The sequence below is a fragment of the Hermetia illucens genome, chromosome 5 (genome assembly GCF_905115235.1).
Source record: "Hermetia illucens chromosome 5, iHerIll2.2.curated.20191125, whole genome shotgun sequence".
NCBI lineage: Eukaryota > Metazoa > Arthropoda > Insecta > Diptera > Stratiomyidae > Hermetia > Hermetia illucens.
Window position 1 is genome coordinate 32,083,872 of NC_051853.1, and position 26,765 is coordinate 32,110,636.

The window sequence follows — 26,765 nt, forward strand, 5'->3', positions numbered from 1 at the left end:
GGAGAGAGAGAGAGAGGTAAGAAAATTACTTTTGAAAGATTAAAACTGTAACTAAAAAGTTCGTTGTTATAGAAGACATGGCTGAATTTTCATCTGTAATAAAGTTTTACAATTTAGCGATCATTCGTCCAAAACATGCTACCAACTTACCTTATAACAAATAATCTATGCCAAAAGCTTAGCCTATAGCCTACGCTTTTGATTTGATTGTATTGCGGTTTAGTTACCTATGTCAACTAGTAAATGGATACATGCTGGGTAAAGGCTAGACGTTCCACACCTGCTACAATTCAGAGTAATTCCACTGAGAACACAGTTCAATCAGTTTCTACATCCTTGGGCGATTTTTGAGATTATCAAGTTCCTACTCAACCCTCTCAAGGCAGTTTGGCTATTCCTGTAGATCACGATGGCCAAGTCCTTCAATCACTCGCCAATCATCCAGGTAACTGCTCTTAGGATTGCATGCACTTCAACCTGAAAGTCAGTTCGATATTGTCCCGAGGAAGAAAGCTAAACCATCGATTTTATCCAAAAGGTGGAATCCTGCTCCAGAATCTTGTTTTGTTTTTGAGCCATTGATATTTAAGATCTCAATACAGGTATATCTCATCACTTTGCGCTCATTACAGAACTCTATATATCCAAGAGTTACAAATCGCAGTTCAGACAGCAGAGAACAGATCAACATACATTGAAGTGGGCATAGTACAATTCCTCAAGGGCAACCTTTCGTTGCCTCTCTTGTGGAGTAGCAACCCACACTTTTTTCAGTAAGCAACAACATCGGTGTTACCATGAGATAAATTCACTCAAATAAGATATAATCAACACCATGCTCTCTGGTGACATCACAGAATGTCCAATGTGCCTGCCCAAGGCAAATAGCCAAAAGGCCCTTCCATGTCTACGAACATCCCCACTACGTGTTAGCCTTTCAGAGTTACGATCTCTATCTTTGAAACCAAGGAAAAAAGATCAGACTCAGAAAACTTTCCACCCTCGTAAACATTTTAGCTTTCTATTAGTAGATACGACATTACAACCTAAGCGTCTCTCCAGACATTTTAGCCAGAATGGTGTTAAACTGATTTATCTAACGTTCTTTCAAGTTAAACAGTCAGGAGACTTACCTTAGAGTAAGACATGCTAGACATGCCAAATATTTCCTAGAAGTCATTCTAGATGGTCTATACCCTACTGCATCAATGGACAGATGCCATCTAGGCCAATTGCTTCGACTGATCAAAGGGTATTATAGCAACTCTTGCTGTTTTGTCGGTAACCACCGCTTTCGAAGTATTCCAGTTTCTCTTACAACATTTTTGTCTTGAAAGGTTGGTGTATTTTTAAGAGAGGCTACACTGACTCAGCTATGGAGTTTGTGAAAGCACCATCTGGTTTTTTGAGAAAATCAAATTTAGTCTATCAACCCCTTTTAAGGATCGTAGCCATAAAGAACATTTGTATCACAACAGCATTCAACACTATTTACTTCTGCATATGTTACTAGAACCCGTAGTAGAAGAACACCGAGAATCATACGTTAATCACACGAAGGTAATTAACACGTTTAGGACCGGAGTACAGAATTTTTTACATCAAGGCTACCAGGTTATTGGTCTAGTAGATCTTTTGCCATAGAAGATCATACCCCCCCCCCCCTCCCCCCCCTAATTTGATCCAATTCTATTGAATTTGTTAAGCCGAACCCATGGACGAGAAAGGTGTAAGAGCAGAAACGACGATAGAAGTTTAGTATGCCCAAGAACCTCCGCAAAGCCTTCACAGTTTTCGGACGCGGGAAGCTTGTGATTGCTTGCACCTTGTCTGGGTCGGGCTGTATTCCGTCAGCGGAAATGAAGTGGCCGAGGAATCTCACCTGTGTCTGGAAAAACTGGCATTTGTCAACGTTTAGGACTAAATCGGCCTCAAGGGGACGTTGAAAAATACGCTCGAGATGGGCTAAGTGTTCAGACTCTGAGGAAGAAGCGACCAAAACATCATCCAAATATACGAAACAGAAGTCGAGGTTTCGCAGGACCAAGTCAATGAACATTTGAAAGGTTTGCGCCGCATTGCACAACCCGAAAGTCATCCGTGTGAACTCGGAGATTCCAAAGAGTATGCATATTGCCGTCTTTGGAATGTCTTCTGGAGCTACAGGGATTTAGTGATACGCCCTGGTTAAATCCAAGGTCGAAAAGATGCGGCAGTTTGCGAGATGATGCGCAAAGTTGTGGATGAGTGGAATGGGATATCGGTCAGGAACAGTCTATGCGTTTAGCCTTCTGTAATCCCCACAGGGGCGCCATTCGCCATTTGGCTTAAGGACCATATGGAGTGGGCAAGACTAACAGCTGTCCGAAGGTCTGCAGATACCCTGTTGCATAAGGTGTTCGAATTCTTTCCGTGCAATAGCCAGCTTCTGGGGTGGTAGGGGACGCACCTTTGAAAAGATAGGGGAATCAGTAGTGTTAATGTGGTGCTGCACATTGCGCTTCACTGGTTTAGAGAGACTACATGCAGTAGTAATCTGACTGAACTTTTGGAACTTTTGGTACGGGAAGAACCGAAACCTCCGCACCAGTATCTACAAGATAACTGCGTCTGCTGAGAGGGTCATAAATTGTTAGGCGACGTGGCGCTGCGTTCTGGGTGGCCGTCGCCAGGGCCACCGCGGATCTAGTTTTATGAGCGCGCTGAGCGTCCAGCGTCGCCCTCATCTCAGCCATACTGGCCACAAGCGCGGCCATCTCGTGCTTCAGTTCGCCAACTTCGTCAGAAGGTTGCTGAACGGCCGCTATAGTTGGGCGCGGGTGCACTTCATGCACTTTAACTGCCAGCGCCTCCAAAGAACCGGAGACACACGCGAGGACCACCTGGGTGCTCTCCGGAAGTCGTCGCAGCCAGAGCCACTTCAGCAGATCGACGTCGATCTTGCGGCAGCCCAATTACCTCATTTCGCAAAGCAATTGGCTGGGAGTTCGATCGCCCAACGTCAAACCTGCCAGTAAGTGATCCAGATTAGCTGACTTACTTACCGACAGGCGCTTGATCAACTCTGTTTTCAATACCGTGTAGGAGGCCGATTTTATTATGGGTCCGATGGGCCTGCCGCGTCTTGATTGTCAACCGACATAACAAAAGCTAAGTTAACAACGCGAGTTTTTGTCGAAGACGCGGCTGTACCGAATTCCACAAGGACCTACTTGGACTACGGCAGACCGGACCCGTACGACAGAAAAAGAAACACAACCGATGTACCCCGGAGCGGACGCTTGACGCGCAGACCAGAAATAAAAAACTCGCCACTTATTTGTGCTTTAACTAGAAATTCATGTCAAAATTTTATAATTAAAACAAACTTTGCCTGTGGCGGCTTGCCTTGACAGCGTTTTTGAGGTTGAGGCTCCTGAGTGTGCGGATGATCCTTGTCGGCGGCTCTGGCTCCCTGCGGTGACACCATCGAAGTCAGTATCCGCTTCTTAGAGGCTGGTCGCTCAACGGACTGATCAATGATTTCATCACTAGACATCGGAGGCAACCAACGGAATTTTTCGTGTCTTCCAGTCGGCGCTGATACGGGATGTCCTCTGCAGAATTCAACTACGTGGCGGCCACGATCACGAAGGCGGCGTTCCACGAAATTAATTCTTTACGGTCGCTCATTCGAAGCCGCATTCGCGGTGCAGCGTCTGGCTCCTTCCGGCGCACGGTTTAACCACCTTTTGCCGTCCTCGCAACGAGCGGCACACAAAAAAGGCAGCCCGAAACTGGCCCTGCTCTATCTGGGCACAATCGTCGCAATTGCAAATTTCCGCACAATTAAAAATTTTGCAGATTTTTACTCGTTCCAATCAATCGGGCGAGTTCTTCGGGGTCAGCAATACATTTTATTTTATAATTTGTATTTACAATTGATATTTTAGATAAAACACGAAATTAAAACGACCTGCCCGGTCGGTGGTTTGCAACTTAATAATCTTCAATTATTTCTTTTTCATTTTCAATTATTTTATTTACAATTGAAAATTAGCAAGGCCTACTACGCCACGGAGAACACCGGTAGTGCCATTCGTCAGTCGAATCAACACGAATAAAGTCGAATAAACGAAATTTATTTCGAATGTTGCTAATCCCGCTGTGCCACAAATTTATTCTTCTTAGCATTCATGAACTTTCCCCTCCCGTATCTGAGATCAATGTCCGGGTTCTATTCGTTGAGTATGCTTACGATGCCGCGTATCTTCGTTCAACGCAAGGTATCCAACATTCAAGATACTCTGTCCTAGTCAATTCGTTGTTCTCGGTTCACGCCTGCTGGAGGTCTTTGAGGTAGCCTTATCCGAGCACTTCAAATGGAGAGCTTTTGCTTCGGCGTAGGCGTATACGGGCTGTTCTTTCCCGCTTTCTCGTTAGTATTTGTAGGGAGGGAGCAGCTCCGTTGAGATCTCCTCCGCTGATTTGGTCACCTCCCGGCACACTGGTTCTAATCTCTGCGGAAAGCGTGGAAGTAGGCTCTAGTGCAGACCATAACAAAGCGTTGCCCATTACAAATGCGTTGGTCTTATGCTTCCTATGCAGCGTCCAGCGTGAGTGTTGTCAGTAGAGCTGTCAGGTTGTGCCCACTTTTTGCGTAAGAAGTTGCTGGATATTGCCGCACAGCCACGCCCGTGTTCCATTGCCTTCTTTCGCAGTGCTTTCTCCTCCTACCGGCCGAGATTCCTCCCAGGTTCAAGGTATCCATTCTCAATTTTCACATAACGGACCAGTTGCGTCAAAATCACCAGCGTTCCTTTTCTCCGCTCTTCATGGTAAAGGTGAAGGAGAGTCTTTTGACAGGTAAAACTTCGTTAGTGGTATAAGTTTCCTTCTGCCGAATTTTCCTCTTTCGCTTTTTGGTTGATTTAAGTAATCATTCTGCAGACGAACCGTCTGTAATCTAGTTTCCAATTTCTTTTATCATAAGAATTTCCGTAATTGGGAAGCATGCCTACCTTAATTTTTTTGGGAGAACATGAACCTGATGAATCCTTCAAAATCGACCGCGACTTAACTGTTATTAATCGCGGGTGGGTTCGAAGATGTGACTTGTTATTATTTGAAGCGGGTTTCATCACTAAGAAAGTTTCACAATTTAATGGTCACTAGCCCAAAACACGCTTCAAGCATACTATGCCAAAAATCATTATCTCAAGATACCGAGGGATCCACTTCTACTTTTGTATTGTACAAAGTTCAGTGAACCATGTTAACTGCCAACTGCACATATAGTCTCCGAGTTGTCTAGACGTCTCGGAGTTGCTCCAGCTATGTAGTAGTGACTCTTTCTTTCCTCCTTATTAAATCGGTGTTCAGATCATCTTTGGTGGAATACTATTATCTGCAGATGACATAAAATTTTTCTTTTCTCCATTATTGCGTTTCCTGTTGCCTAATCTTTCCGAGATTTCTGAGGAACTTGTCTTCTACTCGGGTGTCTACAGCTCCTCTCAAAGGAGTCATCTTTTTTTAGAGTGACTTAGAATCTTGGCCTCGTTTATCTTACATTAGCTAAACTGGTTTATTCATTAATGTCGCTAAGATATAATGAGATTTGTTGATCTTTTTTCCAATCTTTTAAGGAAGTATAGCCTGTGCAGACTAGAAATATATAGTTTGAGTTACTATCGCGTATCCTCAATAAGATAAAAATCTACCTGCGGCCTGTATATCAACGTTTCAAAGAAAATGTTCGTCCTAGTAAGTTGAGGCCACCAACACTGCATTCTTCTGAGGGATGTAATCTACCAAAGTGTTTTTTGTGCATCTTTTGCTTCCATCGAATTATTATACATGATGACTCTGCTCATTCAGACTGCAGTCAAGGTAGCATCTGAGTTCCAATTTACTTCCTGCCCACCTTCTCGCCCATTTGAAACATTCTACAGTTTTTCAGCAATAATCCAGCCTGGAATGCAATTGACTAGAACACCTGTTGAATTCCAGGGCCCTTCAGACAGGCCGCGTTCTAAACTGCGAAGAGATAGAGGCAGTGGAAAAAAAAATCCGCTTAAGATTCTTGAATAGATGATTAGATACTTTCCGTGCTAGACTGGCTTAAATGGAAGCTTCCCAGTGTGAATGGCTTGGCGCTGCTCCAACTTTGTCGTTATGTGTGTGGAGAATGTGCATGAACCACGGCTGGTATCCACCAACCGTCGACTCGGGCTATCTCCAGTTGAATTTGGAGAGGTCCATTAACTCGAAACCTGCCTGTATGGCGATCGTTGGCTGACTCAAAGAGGTTGCTGAGCCATCGAGCCGCTGCTGCCGCCACCGAGTTCATCTGCTACTCCGGGTTTCTAGCCCCAGCTATGGAATTGTTGATTTACTAAGTCAGCTAGCGATTAGTCGGTAAATTGCCGCCGCGCGGTTGAATCCACTTGGTGCGTTCTCTGTTCAGAGTTTGTGAGGTGGTCCAGAGTTGGGATGTAACTTGTCTAGGCTAGAACCTTTGTCGGGATCGAATGTCTGGAGAAAAAAAAAGACTATTAAAATGTGAAAAGCAAGTCATTATCCTACATTAAAGTTTGGAGTAATTATCTGCAGACGGAAGTCGGGAATAAAACTTGGGTTGAGTCAGACTCTAAAACCGTAGGCGACTGACTACATTGACCCAGGCCCAGGCTCAAGCTTGAGAATTTACGCCCAGTTCTTGCTATCAAAATGTGATAAAATTAGCATTGCTCGTATCTGTGTCGCGGATCGGAATCGTTATCAGTCCATGACTACACTCCCAAGAGTACCTACGAATATTTCTACCCCCGGCGCAAATAGAACATGTTATTTACACTCAGTTCCTTGCAGAAGCTCGCCTGCATCGCATACATCTTATAACTCGTGCCGGGACCTTTTCATTTCTCTTCGCACAGGTGAAAAACAGTTTCCGTTGCCATGCCCAGGTAAAAATAAATTGGCTTTCTCGGCGTAGTGCGGCTCCTTCACGGCTCTCCTAATTTTTTCGGGATTAATGGAATTTCACATGTAATTACCTACGGATTTTTGCTAATTTATTTAATCAGCCGTGGCCCGTGCTCCTCCTTCTGAGTGCAAAGTATCTAAGTTGATTCACTGAAATTTGTTTAACTGATCAATTGTTGATATTTACTGGCCCGTCTTGTGCAAAGTGTTCCGATTTGATCAGGGTCGAGTGGAAATTATGTGTTGCGATTGTGTTTGATACGATTGAATTGATTTAGTGTGAAATCAGTGGATTCGGTTGAGATACAGAATCATGAGTCAGAAACAGCACAACGGCCATGTTATCACAAACGGTATCGCGGATAATGATAAGGCAGTGAACAATAGTTGCAATAGTAAAGATGGTTGTTGGGACTCGGTTAATTTGAATCATCTCTCGCCGTCCCATGCCACTTCACCGCCAAGCTCCGCACTATCACGCTTGAATAGCTTAGATTGTTGGGATTACACGATTGAATTGGAATGTCTGCAGGGCCCACAAGGTTTGTTTTCTTTAAAATTTGTAACATTTACTTTTTTAAAATTTTATAAAATTATGCAGGTGGGTAGGTAAGCTAAATAACCTGCCACAAGAGAGGACATATTGCTGTTCATACATCAATATCAATTCAGAGCAAGTGGTTTTCAAGATAAGGTCAATAGAGAGTCCTTGAAGCAAAAAGCACTTATCAATTTTATGAATACTAAAATAACGGGTGCAAGCGTATATGCTTACTCAATGGCGCTCTCCACAGCTGTAAAAAAGCAGTTTCACTCTCATCTTTTTTTCTTTTAATTTGAAGCCGTTATTAAATTGGAGTTCTTTGTCCTTGGTGTCCTTAAATGCATATTCTCTACGATTAGAGTAAAATCCGTGAATCCAGGCTCACTCATCTGGGTTAGATCGAGGTAAAATAATTTATTTTAAATGACACCATCTGAGTGTTTAAAGATTAAGTTGGTTCTAAGTTTAGCCATTTTAATTCCATGCCACGGGTTCGAATCCCGGTTGTGTCATGAACATTTGCGTTCGCGCTTGTGTTTGTGGCGCTATTGTATACTTACCACTTGTCCAACATTCAGTTTTTTTTGTTCCATAGAGGCGGGAAATCTTCGAAAGACAAAACCCTAGGTTACCATACCTTAAGAGTGGTAGATTTGTACCTCCTAAAGCCACATCTCGCTAAGTTGTAACTGAGATTTTCCTCATCAAGCAGCTTCCTTTGCATATCATATAGGAGAAAGAACCTTTGGTCAACCTCAATACCTTTGTTGGCTTCACTGTGGAACTAGCTGTTCCTCACTAGAAAGTTTATTTCTTATGAGAGTAATTCATTAGGCTTAACTCTTTTCAATCTTCCCAATTAACCCGAAATATCTGTGAGTTTTTCGATTTCGTGGAAAATGTGATAATGATAATCAAAATGGAAAAAAGTAACAGTAAGAAAGAAGAGACTATTTGGGTATCTGATGCTTCACAAAGGAATGAAGAGTAGACATATATTGTAGTCTAATATCCTGAGATATTCTATTAATAACTGATGTTAAAACCACCCCTGAACCAACTTCACATGATTAAAATAAAAAAAATAAAAATATTAGACAAAGAGGGCTTTAGGGTTTCTTACCAGACGCTGCCGTACCTCTGCCCTGGGAGCAGCGTGAATCCGCCCATACTTTGGGTGCTGTCTTCGCACAATATTTTGTTTGGGTTGCTAAGCCCTAAACGAGGGGTCCGTAGACCAAAAAAAGAGGGAGAAAGTTGCTCCCCATTTGGTCCGGTCCGACATCAAGTGGATGCGGACTTAGGACCTCGCAATCCTTAAAAAAATATAAAAAGTAGGTTGGATCCTAAGAGGAGGAATTAGCCGATTTGAGTTTTGATAATTCTTCCTAGTGCATCCAATACCTTTTATTTTATAACGATAACAGTAAAGGTGTTTACTTCATGTGGCTAAAATTCGGAAATTTGTCTCAATAATGCTGTGCTGGGGGGTTATTGTGCCTTTTAAATGAAAATGGTTAGGAGATTTTTCCGATTTTGGCTGAAGTTTTTAATATGAATATGTAAACTGTATTTCGAGAATAATTTGTTTCCTTTTCTCACAACAACTTAATAATAATAATAATAATACTGCTAAGAGAAATTTCACTGCGGTCTAAAAGAACTATTGTGCCTCTTTACTGGTTTCAGTATATTTAGTAACTATAATATGTCAACTGCCAGGAATTCTAATATGTTTCTTACTTCCAAATATTTCAACTTGGCATCTGGTATTAAATATTCTCCCAGGTGTCCCAGCTTCCTTTGTACCAGTTCCGGACAATGTCCAGAACATATATGGAGGTTTCCTCACTCTCCGCACAAAATATCCAAGCAGTGTCCGTAGATAACTCTAGCTTTTCCAGGCGATAATTTACCCTGCAATGACCAGTGAGTATTCAGACTATGATCCGGAGTGGTGAGGTTTTTGAGCGCTTGGTATGATCGCCCAAAATAGTTCCCTGAACCATTCCTCTTCATTCTTCAACGCTCTTGCTATGATCCTAATTTAGTTTTTATAGAAGGGTCCTGGCTTGTGTAGCGGCGTTCCTGCTCCTTTTCTAACTACCTCGTCTGCTGCCTCTTTGTCTTCGAACTCAATGTAGCCTAGAAACCAGACCTTATTCTACGAGCCGAGCGTATTCAGTCTATTAAGGCATTCCCATACGAGTTTAGTGTTTACCTGGTTGGACCTTTGCTGTTGGCCAGAGTAGCAATTTTCTGCTGCTTATAGTTCCTTTGGAAGTTGAAGGAGTCAGATTTATCTATGGATGGAATATACTAGTGTTTAGTTTACACTGAATAAAAAATCAAATAGTTCCCGAAATACGGTGTATACTGTATATTCAACTTAACAATTTTAGCTGCTTTCATTTAAGAATATTCTTTTCTCAGCGCATAACCAGTGAAATATTGGATTGAATTATCCACCACAAAATATAAATGGGCTTCCGACCGTCATTTGTACCAGGATATTAGCCTTTCTTGTGAGCCAATATCTTGGGCATTTCCTAAAAGAGGAACATTCATCCTAGGTATCTATAAAATCAAAAATAAATTGCCTAAACACAAGAGGGAAGAGTTTGACGCAACGTAAGCGTAGCACGAAGAAATCTCGATCCTTGAAAAAAAGTTGGCGACCTTAGAATGCACTTCAAACATAGGGGTGTATATTATTGTGTTGTTCTGGGCGTCTCCAAAAAAAATGAAGTCATATCACCTGTCGTTTATTTATATGGTTGCCCTTCAACCCTATAGTGCGCCAACCACACCTACGCGCCGTCGTTCATGGTTACCTGAAAAGCCCTTCAGCACTCCCCATGACTTCCCGAGACACTCGTACTCCGCCTATACTGTTCTGCGCCAAGTGCCTTTGAGACGACCCACCCATGGACCATCTTGGGAGAATGGGTAATGTGTGACCTATCCACTGCTATTTCCATCATCCGATCATCATGTCATTTATTTAATTGCATCAACATAAAGCCCAGTGAACCCGATCATTTTTATTTATAAATCATTTACGATTTTTGCATTTATGGTGTCCAGTCGTTCAAATGCATAGGAACCATGGAAACGTTGGTAAAATTTAGAAGAGGGACAATTGTTTGAATTCAATAATTGGAAGTCCTAAGCTAACAAGATTAATATCTGTTTCATTCCTAGATGGTAGATAGAACTTCCAAAAATCCTTTCCATCGGGGCCTGTCTGCGCTATCGTGGTAATGTTTGCCCAATTCTTGCCATATACTTTGAACTGTTTCAATACTGACCTTTTCCATGTGTTGCGTAGTCTATTCACATTTTCCTCATTTTCTGGGTATCAGTTTAAGACCTGTCTTCCTGTGTTAGTTGATCTTCGCAGAGTGAATCCAATCCAACGCCATTTGCATCTTCCATTTCTTTTCTTCTCTCGGCTTTCCTTTTGAGTCTTCCGATAGCCGGTGATTTGTATTCGCTTTCGCAAAAATATCCTGCCTATAATTCTTAGACAATTGTTGATAAATACTCGTACTTGTTTGTTTGCTCATAATGGACTTCTTAGTAAGCCATGTTTCGCTACCGTGCAGCAAGATTGTTTCTCCAAGCTAAGTATTTCTTGTTATCTGCGAGGATTTCGAAATCGTCTTTAATCTACCAAACACTATTTTAGCTAGTTTCAGCCTATTGCCTGTTCCCTTATCATCTCTATCATTTGCAGTAACAGTGTTTCCCAACTAGTTGAATTCGTTTGATCTTCTATTGTGGTATCACTTATTGGATATGGTCTTCTGTATTAATTCCAAGGCATTTGATTTTTCTTGTCTTGATTTTCAGTTCAGATCTTCGTACCTCAATCCTTATTCCGTATCCCAGTTAATCGTTCTCGTAGAGTTGCCGCAAAATTTCGCGAACTTAGTGAAAGATTTGTGCTCCTGTTTCCCATTCCTTGCCTTAGACAAAAAAATGGCAGTTGATATTATATAATCTGTCTTACAAATGCAGGTTGGATTGATCACATGAACCAAACCATCAGGGGTAAGGGTAGATCCAATTATAGTTTCTTCACAACCGATCTCTGAAATGAGAAATTAAGTGACATCAAGCCTTGTTTCAAAGGCGGTTACAGTTGGACCAAAGTTATGATTCCTGAGAATCATAGCCGCCAGAAGTGTACTTTATCATTAACCAGTTTAAGCGCTTCTGCGCTTCTTACCACAATGGTAAGAAGATCTGTCAAAGAAAGCAAAGATTAGCTCCAGGACCATTTTTTTCAACCATTTGTGCCTGGCTGAGTGCGGAATCATGGAAGCAGGTCAATAAATGTAGAGAATTAAGGTATCCTCTGATCGCTGAAGTGATCCCAGGAAGTGCAGCGTTACGTGCATCGCGACCAAATAAAAGTTATTCTTGCGCCGGCTAGAAAAGCAGAAACATTCGCAAATAATGATTCCAGTACTGTGTTCTGTACTACGAAAGAAATTACACATGGCTGCAAATCTTTCCATAGTCCAGTCAAGGACATTCAGTTGGTTTCACATCCATGATGATGGGCAACTTCCCAGATAGAAAAATCCTCTCACCGCGGCAGTTAATCATATATTTTGTCAGATACTATAGTATTACTCTGGTGGAGGAAATGGCTCGTTCCCACAACATACGGATCCAGACTGCTCCTTCAAACAAAAGGAATACCTCTACCATCAGCGCGCTCAAAAGAATGAAATCTCCTTGTGGCATTTTTTATTGCCGTTCCTGCAGAGCTACTACTTCCAGCTGCCTGGAAATGCTGGGAATCTGAGATCTCGTGACTGGAGGTGTGCAGAGGTAAGATCTCCGCTTCATCGTATTGTTTCTTTCCGCTATCGGTGATCCTCTCAGGTCCACTTTAGCCGGAGACCGTGGAGGATTTCAATGGACCATGACATCTTTCCTCAAAAGCCCCCACTCCTCGAGTCGAGATCTCGGCAAATTAGCAAATATCAAGCATAAAAGCAAATATAGACCTTGATGATTCGAACCAGGATTCAAATCCAGCCCATATTGAGAAGATAACGTTGAAGAGGCTCAATTGTTCCTTCGCATGTAAAATGTCTGATGCGTTGGGGCTGCTTGCTAGTACTTACTATCAGCAGTCATGGCCGTCCACTTCATTTTCTCCCTACTTTCCCTCGGTGTTTTGCGATTATACAGGTTATCAAGGTAAAACAGAATTTAAAAACTGCAGTCAAATTTTGACCCTATTAAATTCAATGAAAAGTTAAGGATTAAAAGAAGGTTGTAATGAATGATAAAATGAAGACCCACTACAATGTGTGTCAAAAGATTCTGAGAGGCAATTTTTCTTACACCAAATGCCGAAAAAAATGGCCACGTCGAGTCCACTGCCTTTCTATAACAAGCCGGTGTCATATTTTTGACGTCTATTAGCAGAAATGATCCGTGTGAATCTTTTGTCCTGGCGCAAAGGCTGATCGAATGCACGATAATCCTGGCCTAGACTAAGGCCTTGTTATGGACTCGGTTTTGATCAAAAATGTAATCATTGTATCTACGTCCGGCTGACTTGTGGTTTGATCAGATTCAATTGAAGTCTCCTGAACTGAATTGTCTAAATTTTTGACGGAATTACCGAAATTAAATTTCAGACATACTTAGAGGGCTGGAAAAAGAAGTCATGTCAACCATCTGGTTATGTATTGTCTTGATCCGAGCCGTCCGAGAATTTCACTGCATTGCATTCAACATTTCTTCTTTTCTCCCATAACATAGTTTCTTCTACTAAAACATTATACCATGAATAATTTCTTGTATCCCATTCTGTCTCTACATCAATGAACTAAATTGCAAATCATAAACCTAAAATCCCGGCAGCTTTAAAATTCTATTTAAGAATTATCCCATTACTGAAATTACGAACTAAATTGGTCATCGACTTAGTCTTTTTCTCCTAATTGCATGCCATCAGATGCACTTTACCTAACGACTCCATACAGGCAATAGAGCGTTTTTTATGTGAATAAAATCAGAAGCAGCTGATTGCAGTGGGATTTTGAGAGGTTCGGGTTGTCAAGAAATGTATGGAAAATTCAATTCTGAATTCCTTGAAATTCTCGAAAAGACCTAAGAATGCGTTTTTTTGATTGACTTCGGCTTTGGGTGCTACTTTGAAATTGTGGTCTTTCGTTAAAAGTGAAAATGAACAAAGTTATTGATCCCATGTTCTTCTGTGAAAATCTTCAACGTTGGTAGGTTTGAAAACAGCCACTGGCACCATCCTTCTTGCAGATGTGGTGCGTTGTTCAACTGATCCTGCTAGGTTTTCCTTGATGTTTATAAGTGTGAGTTTTTTGTTATTGGAAATTGGAAAAGAAATGGTTTGCTAAATCAAAGTGCTGCACAACAACAAAAGTTCCAATTCTTTAAATGACAATATAGATTACGATTTAGTGTCATAAAGAGCGAATTGACAATCTTTTTATAGGAGTTTTGTCGCGCGGAGTTTGATTTGTTCAATACATATCTTGACGATTGGGTCGCGCATATTTTGAATTTTAAAACAGCTTCAGGCATGTTTTATAGAAATCGCTAATAAAACTAAACCCCCGTGACTTCGATCCGAAGCAGATTTTTGGGTGTGAAGAAACGGCATTTATCTGACATAGATGAGATAATCGGGTTGAGGCAGAATCGCTCTGTGAGATTTTAAATATGTGAACAATATAAATGAATTTAACTGTGGAATACGTTGAAACAGAGAAAAATCATAACTACTGCTAATGTAACCGACATGAACTAAGATGCGTAATTTCGCACAATATCCTGTTATGGCGGTCCTTGGAGTATTTCAGTCCTTATTGCACAACTATCAAAAAATAGAATGTCTTTTTCGAAGTCGCAGCCATCCATAAACGAGTGAACCGTGAGACCTTGCCTATAGGAAGGACTCTTGTCTAACCATGAACGAGGGATTAAGCATCCACAATCACACTCTCACCAGAAATACCCACCTAGCCTTTAATGACATTGAAGCACGGCTTTATTGGGCCTTATTTCGAGGTCAAAAAAATTATCCCCAATGCCTATGAATTAGTTTAGAATCAACTCACTACAATCCAAAACGAACGACAATTTGGTCCATCACACTCAAACATCTTGAGCGCAATTTTGCAAGGTGGATACGAAAGCAAGGTTGGCATTTTCAGATCTCAGATGAATATTGGAAATCATCATCAACGGCGCAACACCGGTATCCGGTCTAGGCCTGACTTAATAAGGAACTCCAGACACCCCGGTTTTGCGCTAATTTAACATCCCTAAAAGCTGTCTGGCACCCTGACCTACACCATTCGATCGTTCGATCAACACGTGGCCAATTTGGTTGAAAGTGGTCCCGTCTGGAGAGACCCACGTATATTTGTGGACCGCTTTCCGCGCAAACCAGGTACTTCAAATAACCATTTCGTGTATAATTTTGATTTCGAGGGTTCGTTCCACTACCTCGTAGAAGGTATCCTTCTCCGACTCTGCAGTCTCCTCTGTAGGGGCGTGAACGTTTATGAGGCTTATATTTCTAAACTTGCCTCGCAAGCGCAGAGTGCATAGCCGTTCGCTTATGTTTTCAAAGCCGATAACAGCAGGTTTCATTTTTTGGCTGACTAAGAAATCTATTCCGAGGACATCGTTTACTGGATGGCCGCTATAATATATGGTGTAGTGACTCTTCTCCAGGAAACCGGTCCTATTCAACGCATCTTCTGCTTCATCTGCTGTTACATCAGCCCTATATTGGGGTGTCAGCTAGCTGCTCGGCAGCTTGATCACAGTACAGGGAGCGGACTTTCCATGAGAAAATGCGCAAATCGTTATTCCTTTGTCGTTGTATTATCTGCCCAGTCCGATGCCCCTGTTGTGGCTTCCTAACTTCGGTCTTCCGTGTAGGATTGTCAGCCCTACCCAACCCCAAACCTGGAGGACCAGTTGATACAATTGGTCCGGTTTTTAGGCGTGGGAGACTCGCCTTCAACCTTCTCCGTCTGCAGCTTTTCGTTAAGAAAGAGTTCCCAGCGGTCACCACGTGGAGGTGGAGATAGGGTTTGGTAGTAGAGCCGTTGGTGTTAGTTCAGCAGGCGTTTCTCAGATTTTATGCTCCATCGTGTGTACCAATCCACGTTTCGCCCTGTGACCTATACTACCCTTTGACCAACGAGGTTTATAAAAGGAGCTGCCGGGAATATTTGAAGATGAAACGAATTTACAAAAGAAATAATCATTCAAATAAATGCAATTTTTCCAACCAATTCCCCCTGTGTCTCAAGCATTCCGCCCACGTCGTCGATCAATTCAATGTCAATCGATTTTTTTGGTAATTCCCAAATAATTTCTTTTTTTAGCAAGAAGCGATGCGTGTCGAGTTTGTTTAGTTGTCTACGGACAGCTTATATTTCATTAACTAATAATCAGCCTTCAAAAGACATTCATTTTAGTGTTGCAAATGCACTCCAGATTTCATGAATATCAAAACTTCCATGCACACCGGTGCACATATGGCGGTAGATGCACTAACCTCGCAAATACTCCATTCAATTGCTAACAATATTTTACTCAAATTCAAAACCATAAATTGTCTACAAACAACCAAGTCTGCTTGTCTTAAGTCAACATTATTTGCCAATGAACAAGTATCTTACAATCGTGAACTAATTTATATTTTTTTGTTATCAATAGCATGCAAACCGTAAATGCCAAGACTTTTAGTGGAATCCAATAGCGTGAAACCGAGAAAATAATTGCATAATTAAAATATTTATTTAATTTCCTGCCTAGACATTTGATATAAATGTGAAATTTCATTCAAAATGGAGTTGGGAAACTGTGCTTGATGTGACCAAATAGGCCAGGCAGCGTCTCAGTGATATATGCAATCTTACAATACCAGGTCAACTAGAGTTTGAAATCAACACATTCGAAAGCCTCGAAATTCTGAACTTTCGGTACTTTTTGTCGAAAAAGATTTATTCTTTGTAATGGCTCAGACAATAGATAAATCGGTTATAACTTCTATTGAAATTGAAACGCTGAACACTCACCTGTTTGCTCATGACTATATTTGTATGCCCCGCACATGTCGTTATCAAACTGGCTTTCCAATTCGTGCTCTAGAAATAAATGCATAGCCGAGATTGATAAGGAAGTCAATTAATTTAAACTAAAGTTTACGCCACAACTCTCAAACGAAAGCAAGTTCTATTGTGTATCTTTATCGGGGCGATAGGCGGTCGCATTTGGGGTACAGTTTTAATTTATAGGAAAGTTATATTTACATAACCCGAGTCCACATAGAAAAGTTGCATATTCATGCATTTGGTGCTTATTTTCGCTCCACCATTGATTTAAACTTGTTGATTTCTGTGTTCTTAGCAATTTCGAATTTCCACAAAACGCGCCTTATCATCGACGTGCCTGAAATTATTCGGAAAATTCCAGGCATTTACATTCATCACAAAGTTCCGCTCTGGAGACCGCAACTCTGCAAATAAGTTGCTGAGTCTTATGTAACATATTACGCTGATCCATACTTACATACATACCATATTATTATATATAAACGTCCAGATTACATCAACATAATTATTACTAAAATTTCGTATACATTTTTGCTCAACTATTTTTGTTATTTTTATTATCATTTAAAAACTCTGTTTGTGTAGATTTTGGCTAATATTTCTTCCCGATTGCGGTAAACACACACATTAGAGTGCGTAATTGAGGTGCCAACCCCTAGACGAATAAATTGCTACCTAGTTGGCTACTACATAGGTAAGCGGATCTTCAGCGCACGCTCAGAGGTGCAACCTTTGATCCCACTTACCCCATAACTGTCGTCAAAAGATACTCCAATCTGAGGTTGAACGTTGGACGGTTTCAACTGCCTCCATAAAAGTTGAAACAGGGGAGATCGCTGAATGCATGTATAATTACCGGTCAAGGCTAAGTGCCGATGACTGACTTGGCCAGTAATGGATTGAGTTTTACTGCGCCGAGCAAACGCCAAATTGAATAGTCTGAGCAGTCACGTTGCAAGCTAGTTTTTGTTGAGATGCAGATCAGATAAACAAACTTAGATACATTTGAGAACTAGATACGTGCGTGAAAACCACTTACGTAGACATATACGTACTTTACTTACAAAAATTTGCTCCACATTTGGCGGAGAAAGGTTTTTTGGGCTCTTCACTTTAGGGTCAGTGTAAATTGGCTGTAGGAATTCAAGTTCAGCGCATTCTGGGTCTATTGTTGAATTATAGAAAGACGGTAATAGGTTTCGGAGAAAGTCTAATTGATTTTCAAATTTTACTTTTTAACGCGTTTGTTTTTGCATCAACCTAATTGAATAATTTGTTGAATTAAAGATTTGATAATAAACAAGTGAAATTTTCTTCCTACAAAAGTACATGATTCTTAATGGATATCTATTACTTTTAGAGTATTTGGACTTAATCCAAACCTCTGCAAACTTGTTCACTTCAATTTCAGTTAATTTTAGGTTTAAAACAACATTGCAGTCAATTTTCGCAATACATGGTTCCATCTTTCGGCACGTGTATCCACTCACAGAATTCATCTGAGTGTTATCACGCGGTATTTCTAGCGATTCAATTATTTGAAATAATTAAAAGATGTTTTTCCAATTCGCTAGTGTTGATGCAAATATCGATATTTCGGGAACCACTTGTTCCCTTCATCACTGCTAACAAGTCTGTTCATCAGTGAGTTTAATATCTATTTTTATACTAATCTAAATCTATAATACTATTGTAATTAATCATACGGCTTAATTAGTTTTACAGACTTATATCTAAATCTTGAGAAAGAAGAAATATTTAATTACATTTTAAAAATTTATTTGTATATCCTGAAAGAAGAAAAGATTTATAAGTTTTCTAAATAACGGTAAATAACAATTGCCTAGATCTGTATTCAATTTAGTGTCTACCGGCTGTTTGCTAACGAATAAGCTTTCGTAGGCGTCCAGCTGGTTCATTTTTCTTACCTGTTTTAACACTTTCAGATCGCGGTGCTTATTTTATGGCCGCATTCCACCATATGCTTAGCCACCATAGATTTTGTGGATTTTCGGCAGTACTTGATAGTCAACTCCGCCTCCTTCGTATGCTCCCTAAATCTAATGGTTATTATTTCCGAGTTATCACAATCTCGGCAGATGCCGGATTTTACCTAATACTAGCACTAAGTGCCAAGCATTTAGGCTCGGACGATCCTACCTACTTAAAAACTAAAGGGGCACTGGTGGTGGTGGCCGGTGGTAGGTCAGTGGGAGAATCCGTCCAGTACTCCCCGCAACATCGAGCACGTATGCAGAATGGTGTACTTCTGCATGGTTTGAACCAGACTGTGCGAAAGTCCCAGGACATCAAGGGAAGCCGTGAGGGATTTAGGTACAATACCTGTAGCTGACAATATTATGGGAACTACAACCACCCGCTCGAGATGCCAAATTTCTTTGATTTCACGAGCCAATGGCTCATAGTTCACCTTCTTCTCCACGTATTTCCGTTCAATGTTGCTATTATGGGGGATAGCAACATCAATAATATACGCGGAGCGACCCGTCTTGTCAACTAGCAGTACGTCAGGCTTGTTGTGTGCGGTATGGCGATCAGTCAGAACTTGCCGGTCCCAATACATGCTGTAAGCAGAACTATCAAGTACTGCTTGCGGCTCATATCGGTAAACCGGACATGTTCCCGTGATCAGCCCATGTTTATATGCAAGGTTTTGATGGATAACCTTACATACAGCATTATGCCTGGTGATGTATTGCACCGGTGCCATAACAGTACAGCCAGAAATGAGATGGTCCAACGTCTCTAACGCCGAACCACACATTCTGCACTGGTCGTTCTCCACCCGTTCTTTCATGATGAGCTTTTTATAAGCTCGGGTGGCGACCACGCCATCCTGAATGGCACACATGAACCCCTCCGTCTCAGCAAAGAGCTCCCCAGCAGACAGCCACCTGTTCGACAGATGCAAATCGACAAATGGCTGCCAAAGACAATTCACGTGTTTACCGTGCATTGCCTTCGACTTCCATTCCTCGATCCGCTCCTGGTCCGACTTCACCCCACTCAGAGGATTGAAAGATCGATCCTTCAAGTTAAGTGGAGTCAGTCCACAGTCTGCCTTACAGACAGCCGCATGCAAGGGACTCGCCTGCTCTTTACTGTAAAAATAAGCGCGCAGCGAGTCGACTTGGCGATGATGTTGTGCCGCCACGTCAACCACGCCCCTACCTCCGATGTCACGAGGCAGGTTCATCCGCTCCACGGCAGACTTTGGGTGATGCATTCGGAATTTGGACATAGTTGTCCGTATCCGCCGCTGGACGTTTTCTAGGTCGGTCTTCGTCCACGGCAATATTCCGAATGCATAAGCCAGTGAAGGGATAGCGAATACATTCAACGCGCTTATTTTATTCTTCCCCGAGAGATGCGATTTCAGCACCAGCTTCACACGTCGCAGGAATTCGGACAGCAGAGCTTCCTTCAGATCACCAACTCGAGCATGGGTTCCTTGCAGAATTCCTAGGTACTTGTAGAAGTCTGTCTCGGTCATAGCTTCGATGTGGAGGTCACCAATGCTATGTCCGGCATGCGGCTCGTGATGACCTTTGCGAATGGCTTGGATTCGACATTTGTCTAATCCAAACTCCATCCGAATATCACGGCTGAACATGTCTATTATTCGCAACAGACTTCTAAGATGGTTGTCAGTACCAGCATACAGCTTGATGTCATCTAGGTACATCAAGTGTGTCAGTTCGCACTTAGCACGTAGGCCATATTTTATTGCAAAACCATGCCCTCTAGCATCATTCAGTAGCCATGAAAGGGGGTTCAGTGCCATACAAAACCAAAGAGGACTCAATGAATCCCCGTGGAAGATGCCCCTCCGAATACGGATGGGCTCTGAGGTATTAGCACCCTCAGATGTACGGACTGATAAGGTGGTATGCCACCCTTCCATGACTGTCGCCAAAAACTTTATTAGTTTCGGATCAATGCGATACAGATGTAGGATGTCGATTAGCCAGGTATGCGGAACGCTATCAAAAGCCTTGGCATAATCGATATAGCAACTGAAGAGGTTTCTTTGGCCTCTAGTTGCTTGTCCTACAACTACCGAGTCGATAATGAGTTGCTCTTTGCAACCTCTTGACCCAACTCGGCAGCCCATCTGCTCCTCGGACAGAATGTTGTTGGTCTCGAGGTGCGCATTGATCCTTCCACTAATAATGGACGTGATGAATTTGTAGAGGGTTGGTAAGCAAGTGATCGGTCTTGTGTCTGCGGGGTCCTGCACCGTGTCCTTCTTAGGGATAAGGTAGGTAATTCCCGCAGTGAGGAAAGGTGGAAATTCCTCCGGCCGACTCATGACCTCATTTATACTGCGTGCCAACCGACTGTGTACGCTGGTAAATTTCTTATACCAGAAATTCTGCACCCGATTCAGACCTGGGCCCCTCCAGTTCTTCGAGATGTTTATAGCTCGTCGAACTTCCTCTTCGGTAACATCCGCGAAATTCATGCCAGGTGTATTGGCATGGCGGGTGCCTTCGGCAGTGATCCACTCAGCATGCTCAGCATGCTGGGCAGGTAACCCCCAAAGTCCACCCCAATACTCTTTCGCTTCCGTCACCGAGAACTGTATTGTCTGGGCGCTCTGTTGGGATTCGTTGAGAGATCTGAAAAAGCTCCGCTGGTTCCTCGCGTATGTTGCATTCTGGACACGTCTGGAATAACTTTCGCCATACCGTCGTAACCGACTGCATATGACAGAAAGTTTCTGTTTTAGTGTGTCCAGAATTTCAACTACGGGTGTCTCACAGGGGATGGCATAGTTCCGGTAAACCCTCTGCACTTTATTTCTCACCCGTCGGCTGGCATTGCCAGTGCTGATCTGCATCAGTCTAGCAATGTCCTGCCTTAGTGAGTCCCGCCAACGTTCCAGACGAATTTTCCATGGTGGATCTCTTCCCTGGTAGGCCCGCCCAGTATAGTTCCCTCAACCGTTCCTCTTCATTTGCTTGGCTGCTTGGCTATCGGTGAGAATAGCTATGTTTTGCCCCCTGTAGTTCCTTTGAAGATTAAAGGAGGCACATTTGTCTATGGTGTATATTTCCGCCTGGAATATGCTTGTGTACCTTCCCATTGGCTCAAAGTACATTTTCCTTGGACCAATGACACCGGCACCCACTCCCTCTTCTGTGTAGGATCAGTGTACCAAGTAATCAGTTGCTGGTTTAAGTCATATCTCGTAGCCACGCTATCCCAGTTTGCCTTGTTACTCCAACGTGTTTCAAACTTCTTATCTAAGTTAAACCTCGTTGTCATGTTATCCCTTGGTATCAGTAATTCGGGATACCGCCTAGAAAGAATATCAATCTTCCTTCGATTTAGGCAGCTTCCCCCTTCACTGATACTCTCGGCCATTTTGAATATTGCTATCCTTGCCTGCATCTATGTGTGCAGATAAAGAGGGGTTAATCCCAGAAGGACCTCCAGGGATGCCGTTGGGAATGTCCTCTTTGCCCCACTGATACACACATACACACGCAAGCCAGTCTTTGGAGCTTGTGTAATTCCTTGGCTTGTGTGCCGAGTTCAATTCTTTGTGCCCAGATTACCGTTCCATAGGTAATCATTGACCTTACTATTGCAGTATATATCCAAAGTAGTATCTTCGGACTGCAATCCCATTTTTTCCCTGCTATGGACTTACACGTCATCAGAGCCCTCGTGACTTTCCGACAGGTGTTTTTCAGAGTAATTCCCAAATATTTGGGCTCTGTTTCTTGTTTCACCTCCATATCATGTAATCTTATCGCTCTCAGGTGATCAAGCTTACGCCTCATAATGAATGGTACTATGGTGGTTTTGGCTGGATTGATCCGCAATCCCACCTTCCTGCATCAGGCACTTCATCTTTGCCCCTACAGATTAAAACACCGATTTTTGGCCTTCCCTAACCAACCACTTCGCAATGTTGTAAGTAGGGGAGTTAGAATTGACAATTATCTTCCCCATCGGATTCTAGGTAAAGAGGGATTTCTCATCCGGAGCTGGGTGGTGTTAGCAACCACTAGAGAGCATTCTTTTAAGGCCTTCTCTACTCGTTTTATGGATCCTCGTTGCGGGTGATTCCTTAATCCAAAGTAGTTTCTTCCAATCAATCGCATTACCTTTGTCTGCTTTTAGGTAGTATACCAGCTTCTTCTGCAGCTCTCCTACGATATTGGTTTCCCGCCGGTTAGCAGACTTTATAATCTTAGTTTGGTAAGCAATGGCTTTGGATAGTTCGTGCCGGATTTTTCATGAATTTTATGGCTTCTTTCACATCTTCAACAACGTGTTCAACAGGCAGGTCTGCCTTTACGTCGTAGTTGCAGCCCTTGTTTTGTAGATCCATTTCCTCATTGCTGAAACTAAATACATCTTACTACATATCAACATCAGAGAAATCAAAAAGGCAATTTTTTTCTAGGCGTGTTTTCTTCCACGTCAGGTTGCAATCCTTAAAATTAAGATAAATGTTGAATGAACTTCGTCTCCTGGACGGAAAGAGATGGGTGGAAATGCTATACAAGGTCCCCTTTACAATCCTGAAGAAAACTCGCAGCGGTCAGCCCTTTTAAAAGTTATAGCACTTCAAAACGGGAGTTTTTTTGATATCAAAAGGTGGGAAGAGTATTAAGGAGGAAGGAGGGAAGGAGAAAATCTCTGCTATCTATTGTCGTAGAAAAATTTCGGTGGTTAGCCCCCTTTAAAAAGTTATGACCCCACTAAATGGGTTGAGGAAAAGATGGTGGAGGATAGGAAAGAGGTCCCCTCTCCATCCCCACTGAAAACTGTAGCGATAATTTCTCAAGAATAATTTTATCAACGATATGAAAATTAACTTTTTTGGTCTGCTGCACAGTTCTAAGGGGCGTTAACACCGCGAACTTCCTCTTCCTCACCCCTTGCTCACTTGGAGGCTAGCAAATCAAAAGTCAACGTGAGATCAAAATACAATACTCCCGGGGATGGGGTGGGGTGGACCAAGATCAATCATGAAGGTTGATCTATACCAGAACCTATAGAAAGCGGCGAAATTACCCATTGATGTCCGTCTGAACCTAAGTGCATCTTTACTGAAGTATTGAGAGGGCGTGGGGAGCTCCTTTTGGCATTTTAACTCCTATATTATTATCAAAAATTTTACGGGCGCTTCTGCCAATGTACAATACTGCATCAGAATCTGAAATACGCACCAATTCCATAAGCTCGCTGTATCTCAATAAAGAAATGAAGCTAAATTTGTCGTTAGCACGAAAAAAGACCACCGAAATCATTGCCTTTTGTATGCCCGAGTCGAAACTGCCGCCACTTAACCCCAGGCTACTTGCGCTCAGCTGTTTCGTAGTAGTAAGGACAATCGCCTGCGATCCGCTAAGCAAAAATGCATTTGCCAGCGCGTCCTGTATTGTTGCGTTTGCTGTGCTCCAATTTGCTTCTCCAATTCATTATGATGCTTCTCCTCTCGCTATTAATCTGGTAATGTAAGATGACCGTAGCTAGGTCCTGGGGACAGAATTGTCTCAGCATGGTTGCCTCTAACCATCTTGACCTCAGGACTGAAGCTCTCGCTCTTATGGATCTTTAATCGTAAGAGATCCTAGCCCCCTTAATTGATTCAATGTCACAGATTCTATTAAATCGAATGCATGGCTCTCGCACCAGAAGGCTTTGGCATGCTGCAGGTTAATTTGACCAACCTTTATGTTTTTATGCAACAGTCGGTGTGTAACTAGGTTTCCCTGACACCGTACCGCCAGGGACACGTTCCGTAGTAGTTCCCATGTCCTCGTCCATGAAAGGTCTCATCTCACCACGCAGAGTATTCTTCTGTTTTCAACTTAACACCTTCATTGATTTGCAATGTTCGGGGGCAGGTATCCACCATTCGATATGTTCTATCCTGCGCACTTCGTTATTCACAATAGTACACTTGGGCAGACCGCCAGAATTCAAAGTTAGGGTTACACGCAGGACCCACTTTAAGGTGTTGAGGCTGCCTCCAAATAGAGGAGCCCATTGCGAAAACATTGATTGTTAATCTTGGTTTGATCCCAGGCTCCAAAACTTTTACTGCTGACAGAGTCGGTTGCTTCCAGTATGGTTCTCACCGAGGTTACTCGTTTGCTCCCACCTTCAATCGGAGATTCCGCTTCCTTGCGTCCTTCCTTCCTTCCAGCCACATCCATGTCCTCATTCCCCAAATGTTTCAGCTTCTTCCGCAATGCAATCCTCTACCGCCGGCTTGGAGTCTTCCTCGGTTCACGGTGTTCGGGCCATTTGGCTACATTTTCACATACCGGGGTTAAACCAGTAGTATCGACATCACCAGCTTCCCTTTCTTCCGCTTTCCCTGGTAAGGGCGAAAGTTGGTTCTGACAGACACGATTCAGCCCCGAAGTTTTACCACTTGGAGAGTTCAAATCCATAGTTTCCATATTCATGTTGGACATTTTTCTGAGAGGCTGTCGCGGGTGCCTGAGAACCAACCCCATTTGAAAGATTAAGGAAGGATCATTTTTGCCCAATTAAGTGTTGTAATGTTGCCATTTCTAAGCACTTTGTAGCCAACTAACATTGCGTGTGTTATTGGATGTCGATAAATTCCATCTATGTAGGCCCAATTGCGTTAATTCAATTACTTTTGATAATTACTCTTGAAATGCTTTTTTCGATTTCAAAATTCTAATAACTCCACAAATTAGGTCGTGCTTTATCGGTCTTGAAAATATGAGTTTCGATTAATTTTTTGGTAATATATGACATCGATTCTGTTCTGCAGGGGGTCGGTAGCTTCAACATGTTTTCCGAAATATCTCTATTTTTTAGAAAGATATGACTTCAAATGCTGGTGTTACGTGACTAAATTGAATTTTCCAGACCCTGCATCTGAAGGAGAGTTACTTAGTATGAATGTTGGTACATTCTTCGATTTGGGGCTGTTTTTGATGAAACCCTAGCCTGAGAGCTCATAAAGGTGTGTACATGAAAACCGATAAAAATTTAATGGAATTCCGAGACGCAAATTTCAATATACAATACTCACCTCCTTGCCTCCAGACAACACTGCAAATTTCCCGACAATTAAATTTATTAACGGCATAATTTCAGAGAGATATCAGCATTAATTCAGTTTTCTTTGAAGATGAGCAGAAGAGCAGGTACCTCCGGCCCATCTGGCGCCCCGCAGCGTGACAAACGTTCACCTGACTTTCATTGCAATTCGCCGCGTTTAATCAACGTTGGAGTGCACACAATCTGAAAGGTGGCTTACAGGTGCAAACAGTCTCTGTTAGCCCGGCTAATTCGCTGGGCTAGTTCCCACAGTGCGAAAATTGTGTGTTGCAGTGACACTGCGAATTTTGTTGCTTTGGGAAATACATTTCCAGGCGTGATAATTTACATGATGCGTTACAGCGAGTGGCTAATGGATTTTTTGTGCCGTGTGGTGCACTATGAAGTTTCAACAGATTTCAGCTGGCTTTTTCCCTGATTTTCCAGTTCAGTACAAGATACAGCAACGCTAGTATTGGGAAAGTCGCAGCGTTAGAAACGAGGCTTTCAAGAATCACGTTTTCCTCACAACATTCAATTTTCCAAACGTAGTCGATGCATCAAAATGCAGTGCACGAATCCCCTAGTTCGCTGAGCTGCGTCAGAACTCCTTGCTCGATTTGCGTTCCACTCAATGGCGCCAAAAGGAAAGAAAAATGGAGAGTCGATCCGATGCATTTAGCACAGAAGACAGTTGATGCGTGAAGATGTACATCACCAACCAACAGCACCAAATTACACGATTGTTCCGAGATGGAAGTTTCACTGCGATGCACATGTGATTTCACACAAAAACGCTCCGCACCTTCGCCGGTTTCAGTGGAGCAAAAGACAAATAATTGCAATTTCCAATTTTCACGTGAAAAACCATTTCGCCGGCGAGTCTGCAATTGCATCTGGGAAAACAGACGGACCAACGAAACATGCAATTCATGCATACCTAGAAACCTACTTAAGCGTCAAAAGCACTTTTCCTAGGCGCTCCAGGTACGGATGCAGGTTGAAGAGAGAGACTCTGTTGCAGGCGCACCTGATGCCGAGAA

General features: G+C 42.4%; 1 protein-coding gene and 1 long non-coding RNA gene across 6 annotated transcripts in view; one reads left to right on the forward strand and one right to left on the reverse strand.

Annotated features, from left to right (window-relative positions):
- Window positions 1–26,765, forward strand: part of LOC119657496 (cerebellar degeneration-related protein 2-like) — a 361,935-nt gene that overhangs the window by 257,753 nt on the left and 77,417 nt on the right. The window contains exon 1 of one of the 5 annotated variants that reach the window (XM_038064426.1): window positions 6,430–7,508. The exons of the other annotated variants lie outside the window; for them this stretch is intronic. Coding sequence (XP_037920354.1) covers window positions 7,280–7,508 — 229 coding nt within the window. The 5' untranslated portion in view covers window positions 6,430–7,279. Of the gene's footprint in view, window positions 1–6,429; window positions 7,509–26,765 lie in introns of those variants that run through there. 5 annotated transcript variants of the gene reach the window in all.
- On the reverse strand, window positions 3,319–7,172 carry LOC119657497. Its single transcript, XR_005250142.1, has 4 exons — window positions 7,038–7,172; window positions 5,703–6,516; window positions 5,001–5,646; window positions 3,319–4,945 (listed from the first exon to the last, which is right to left on the reverse strand). It is a non-coding gene; the product is annotated as an uncharacterized LOC119657497 (long non-coding RNA).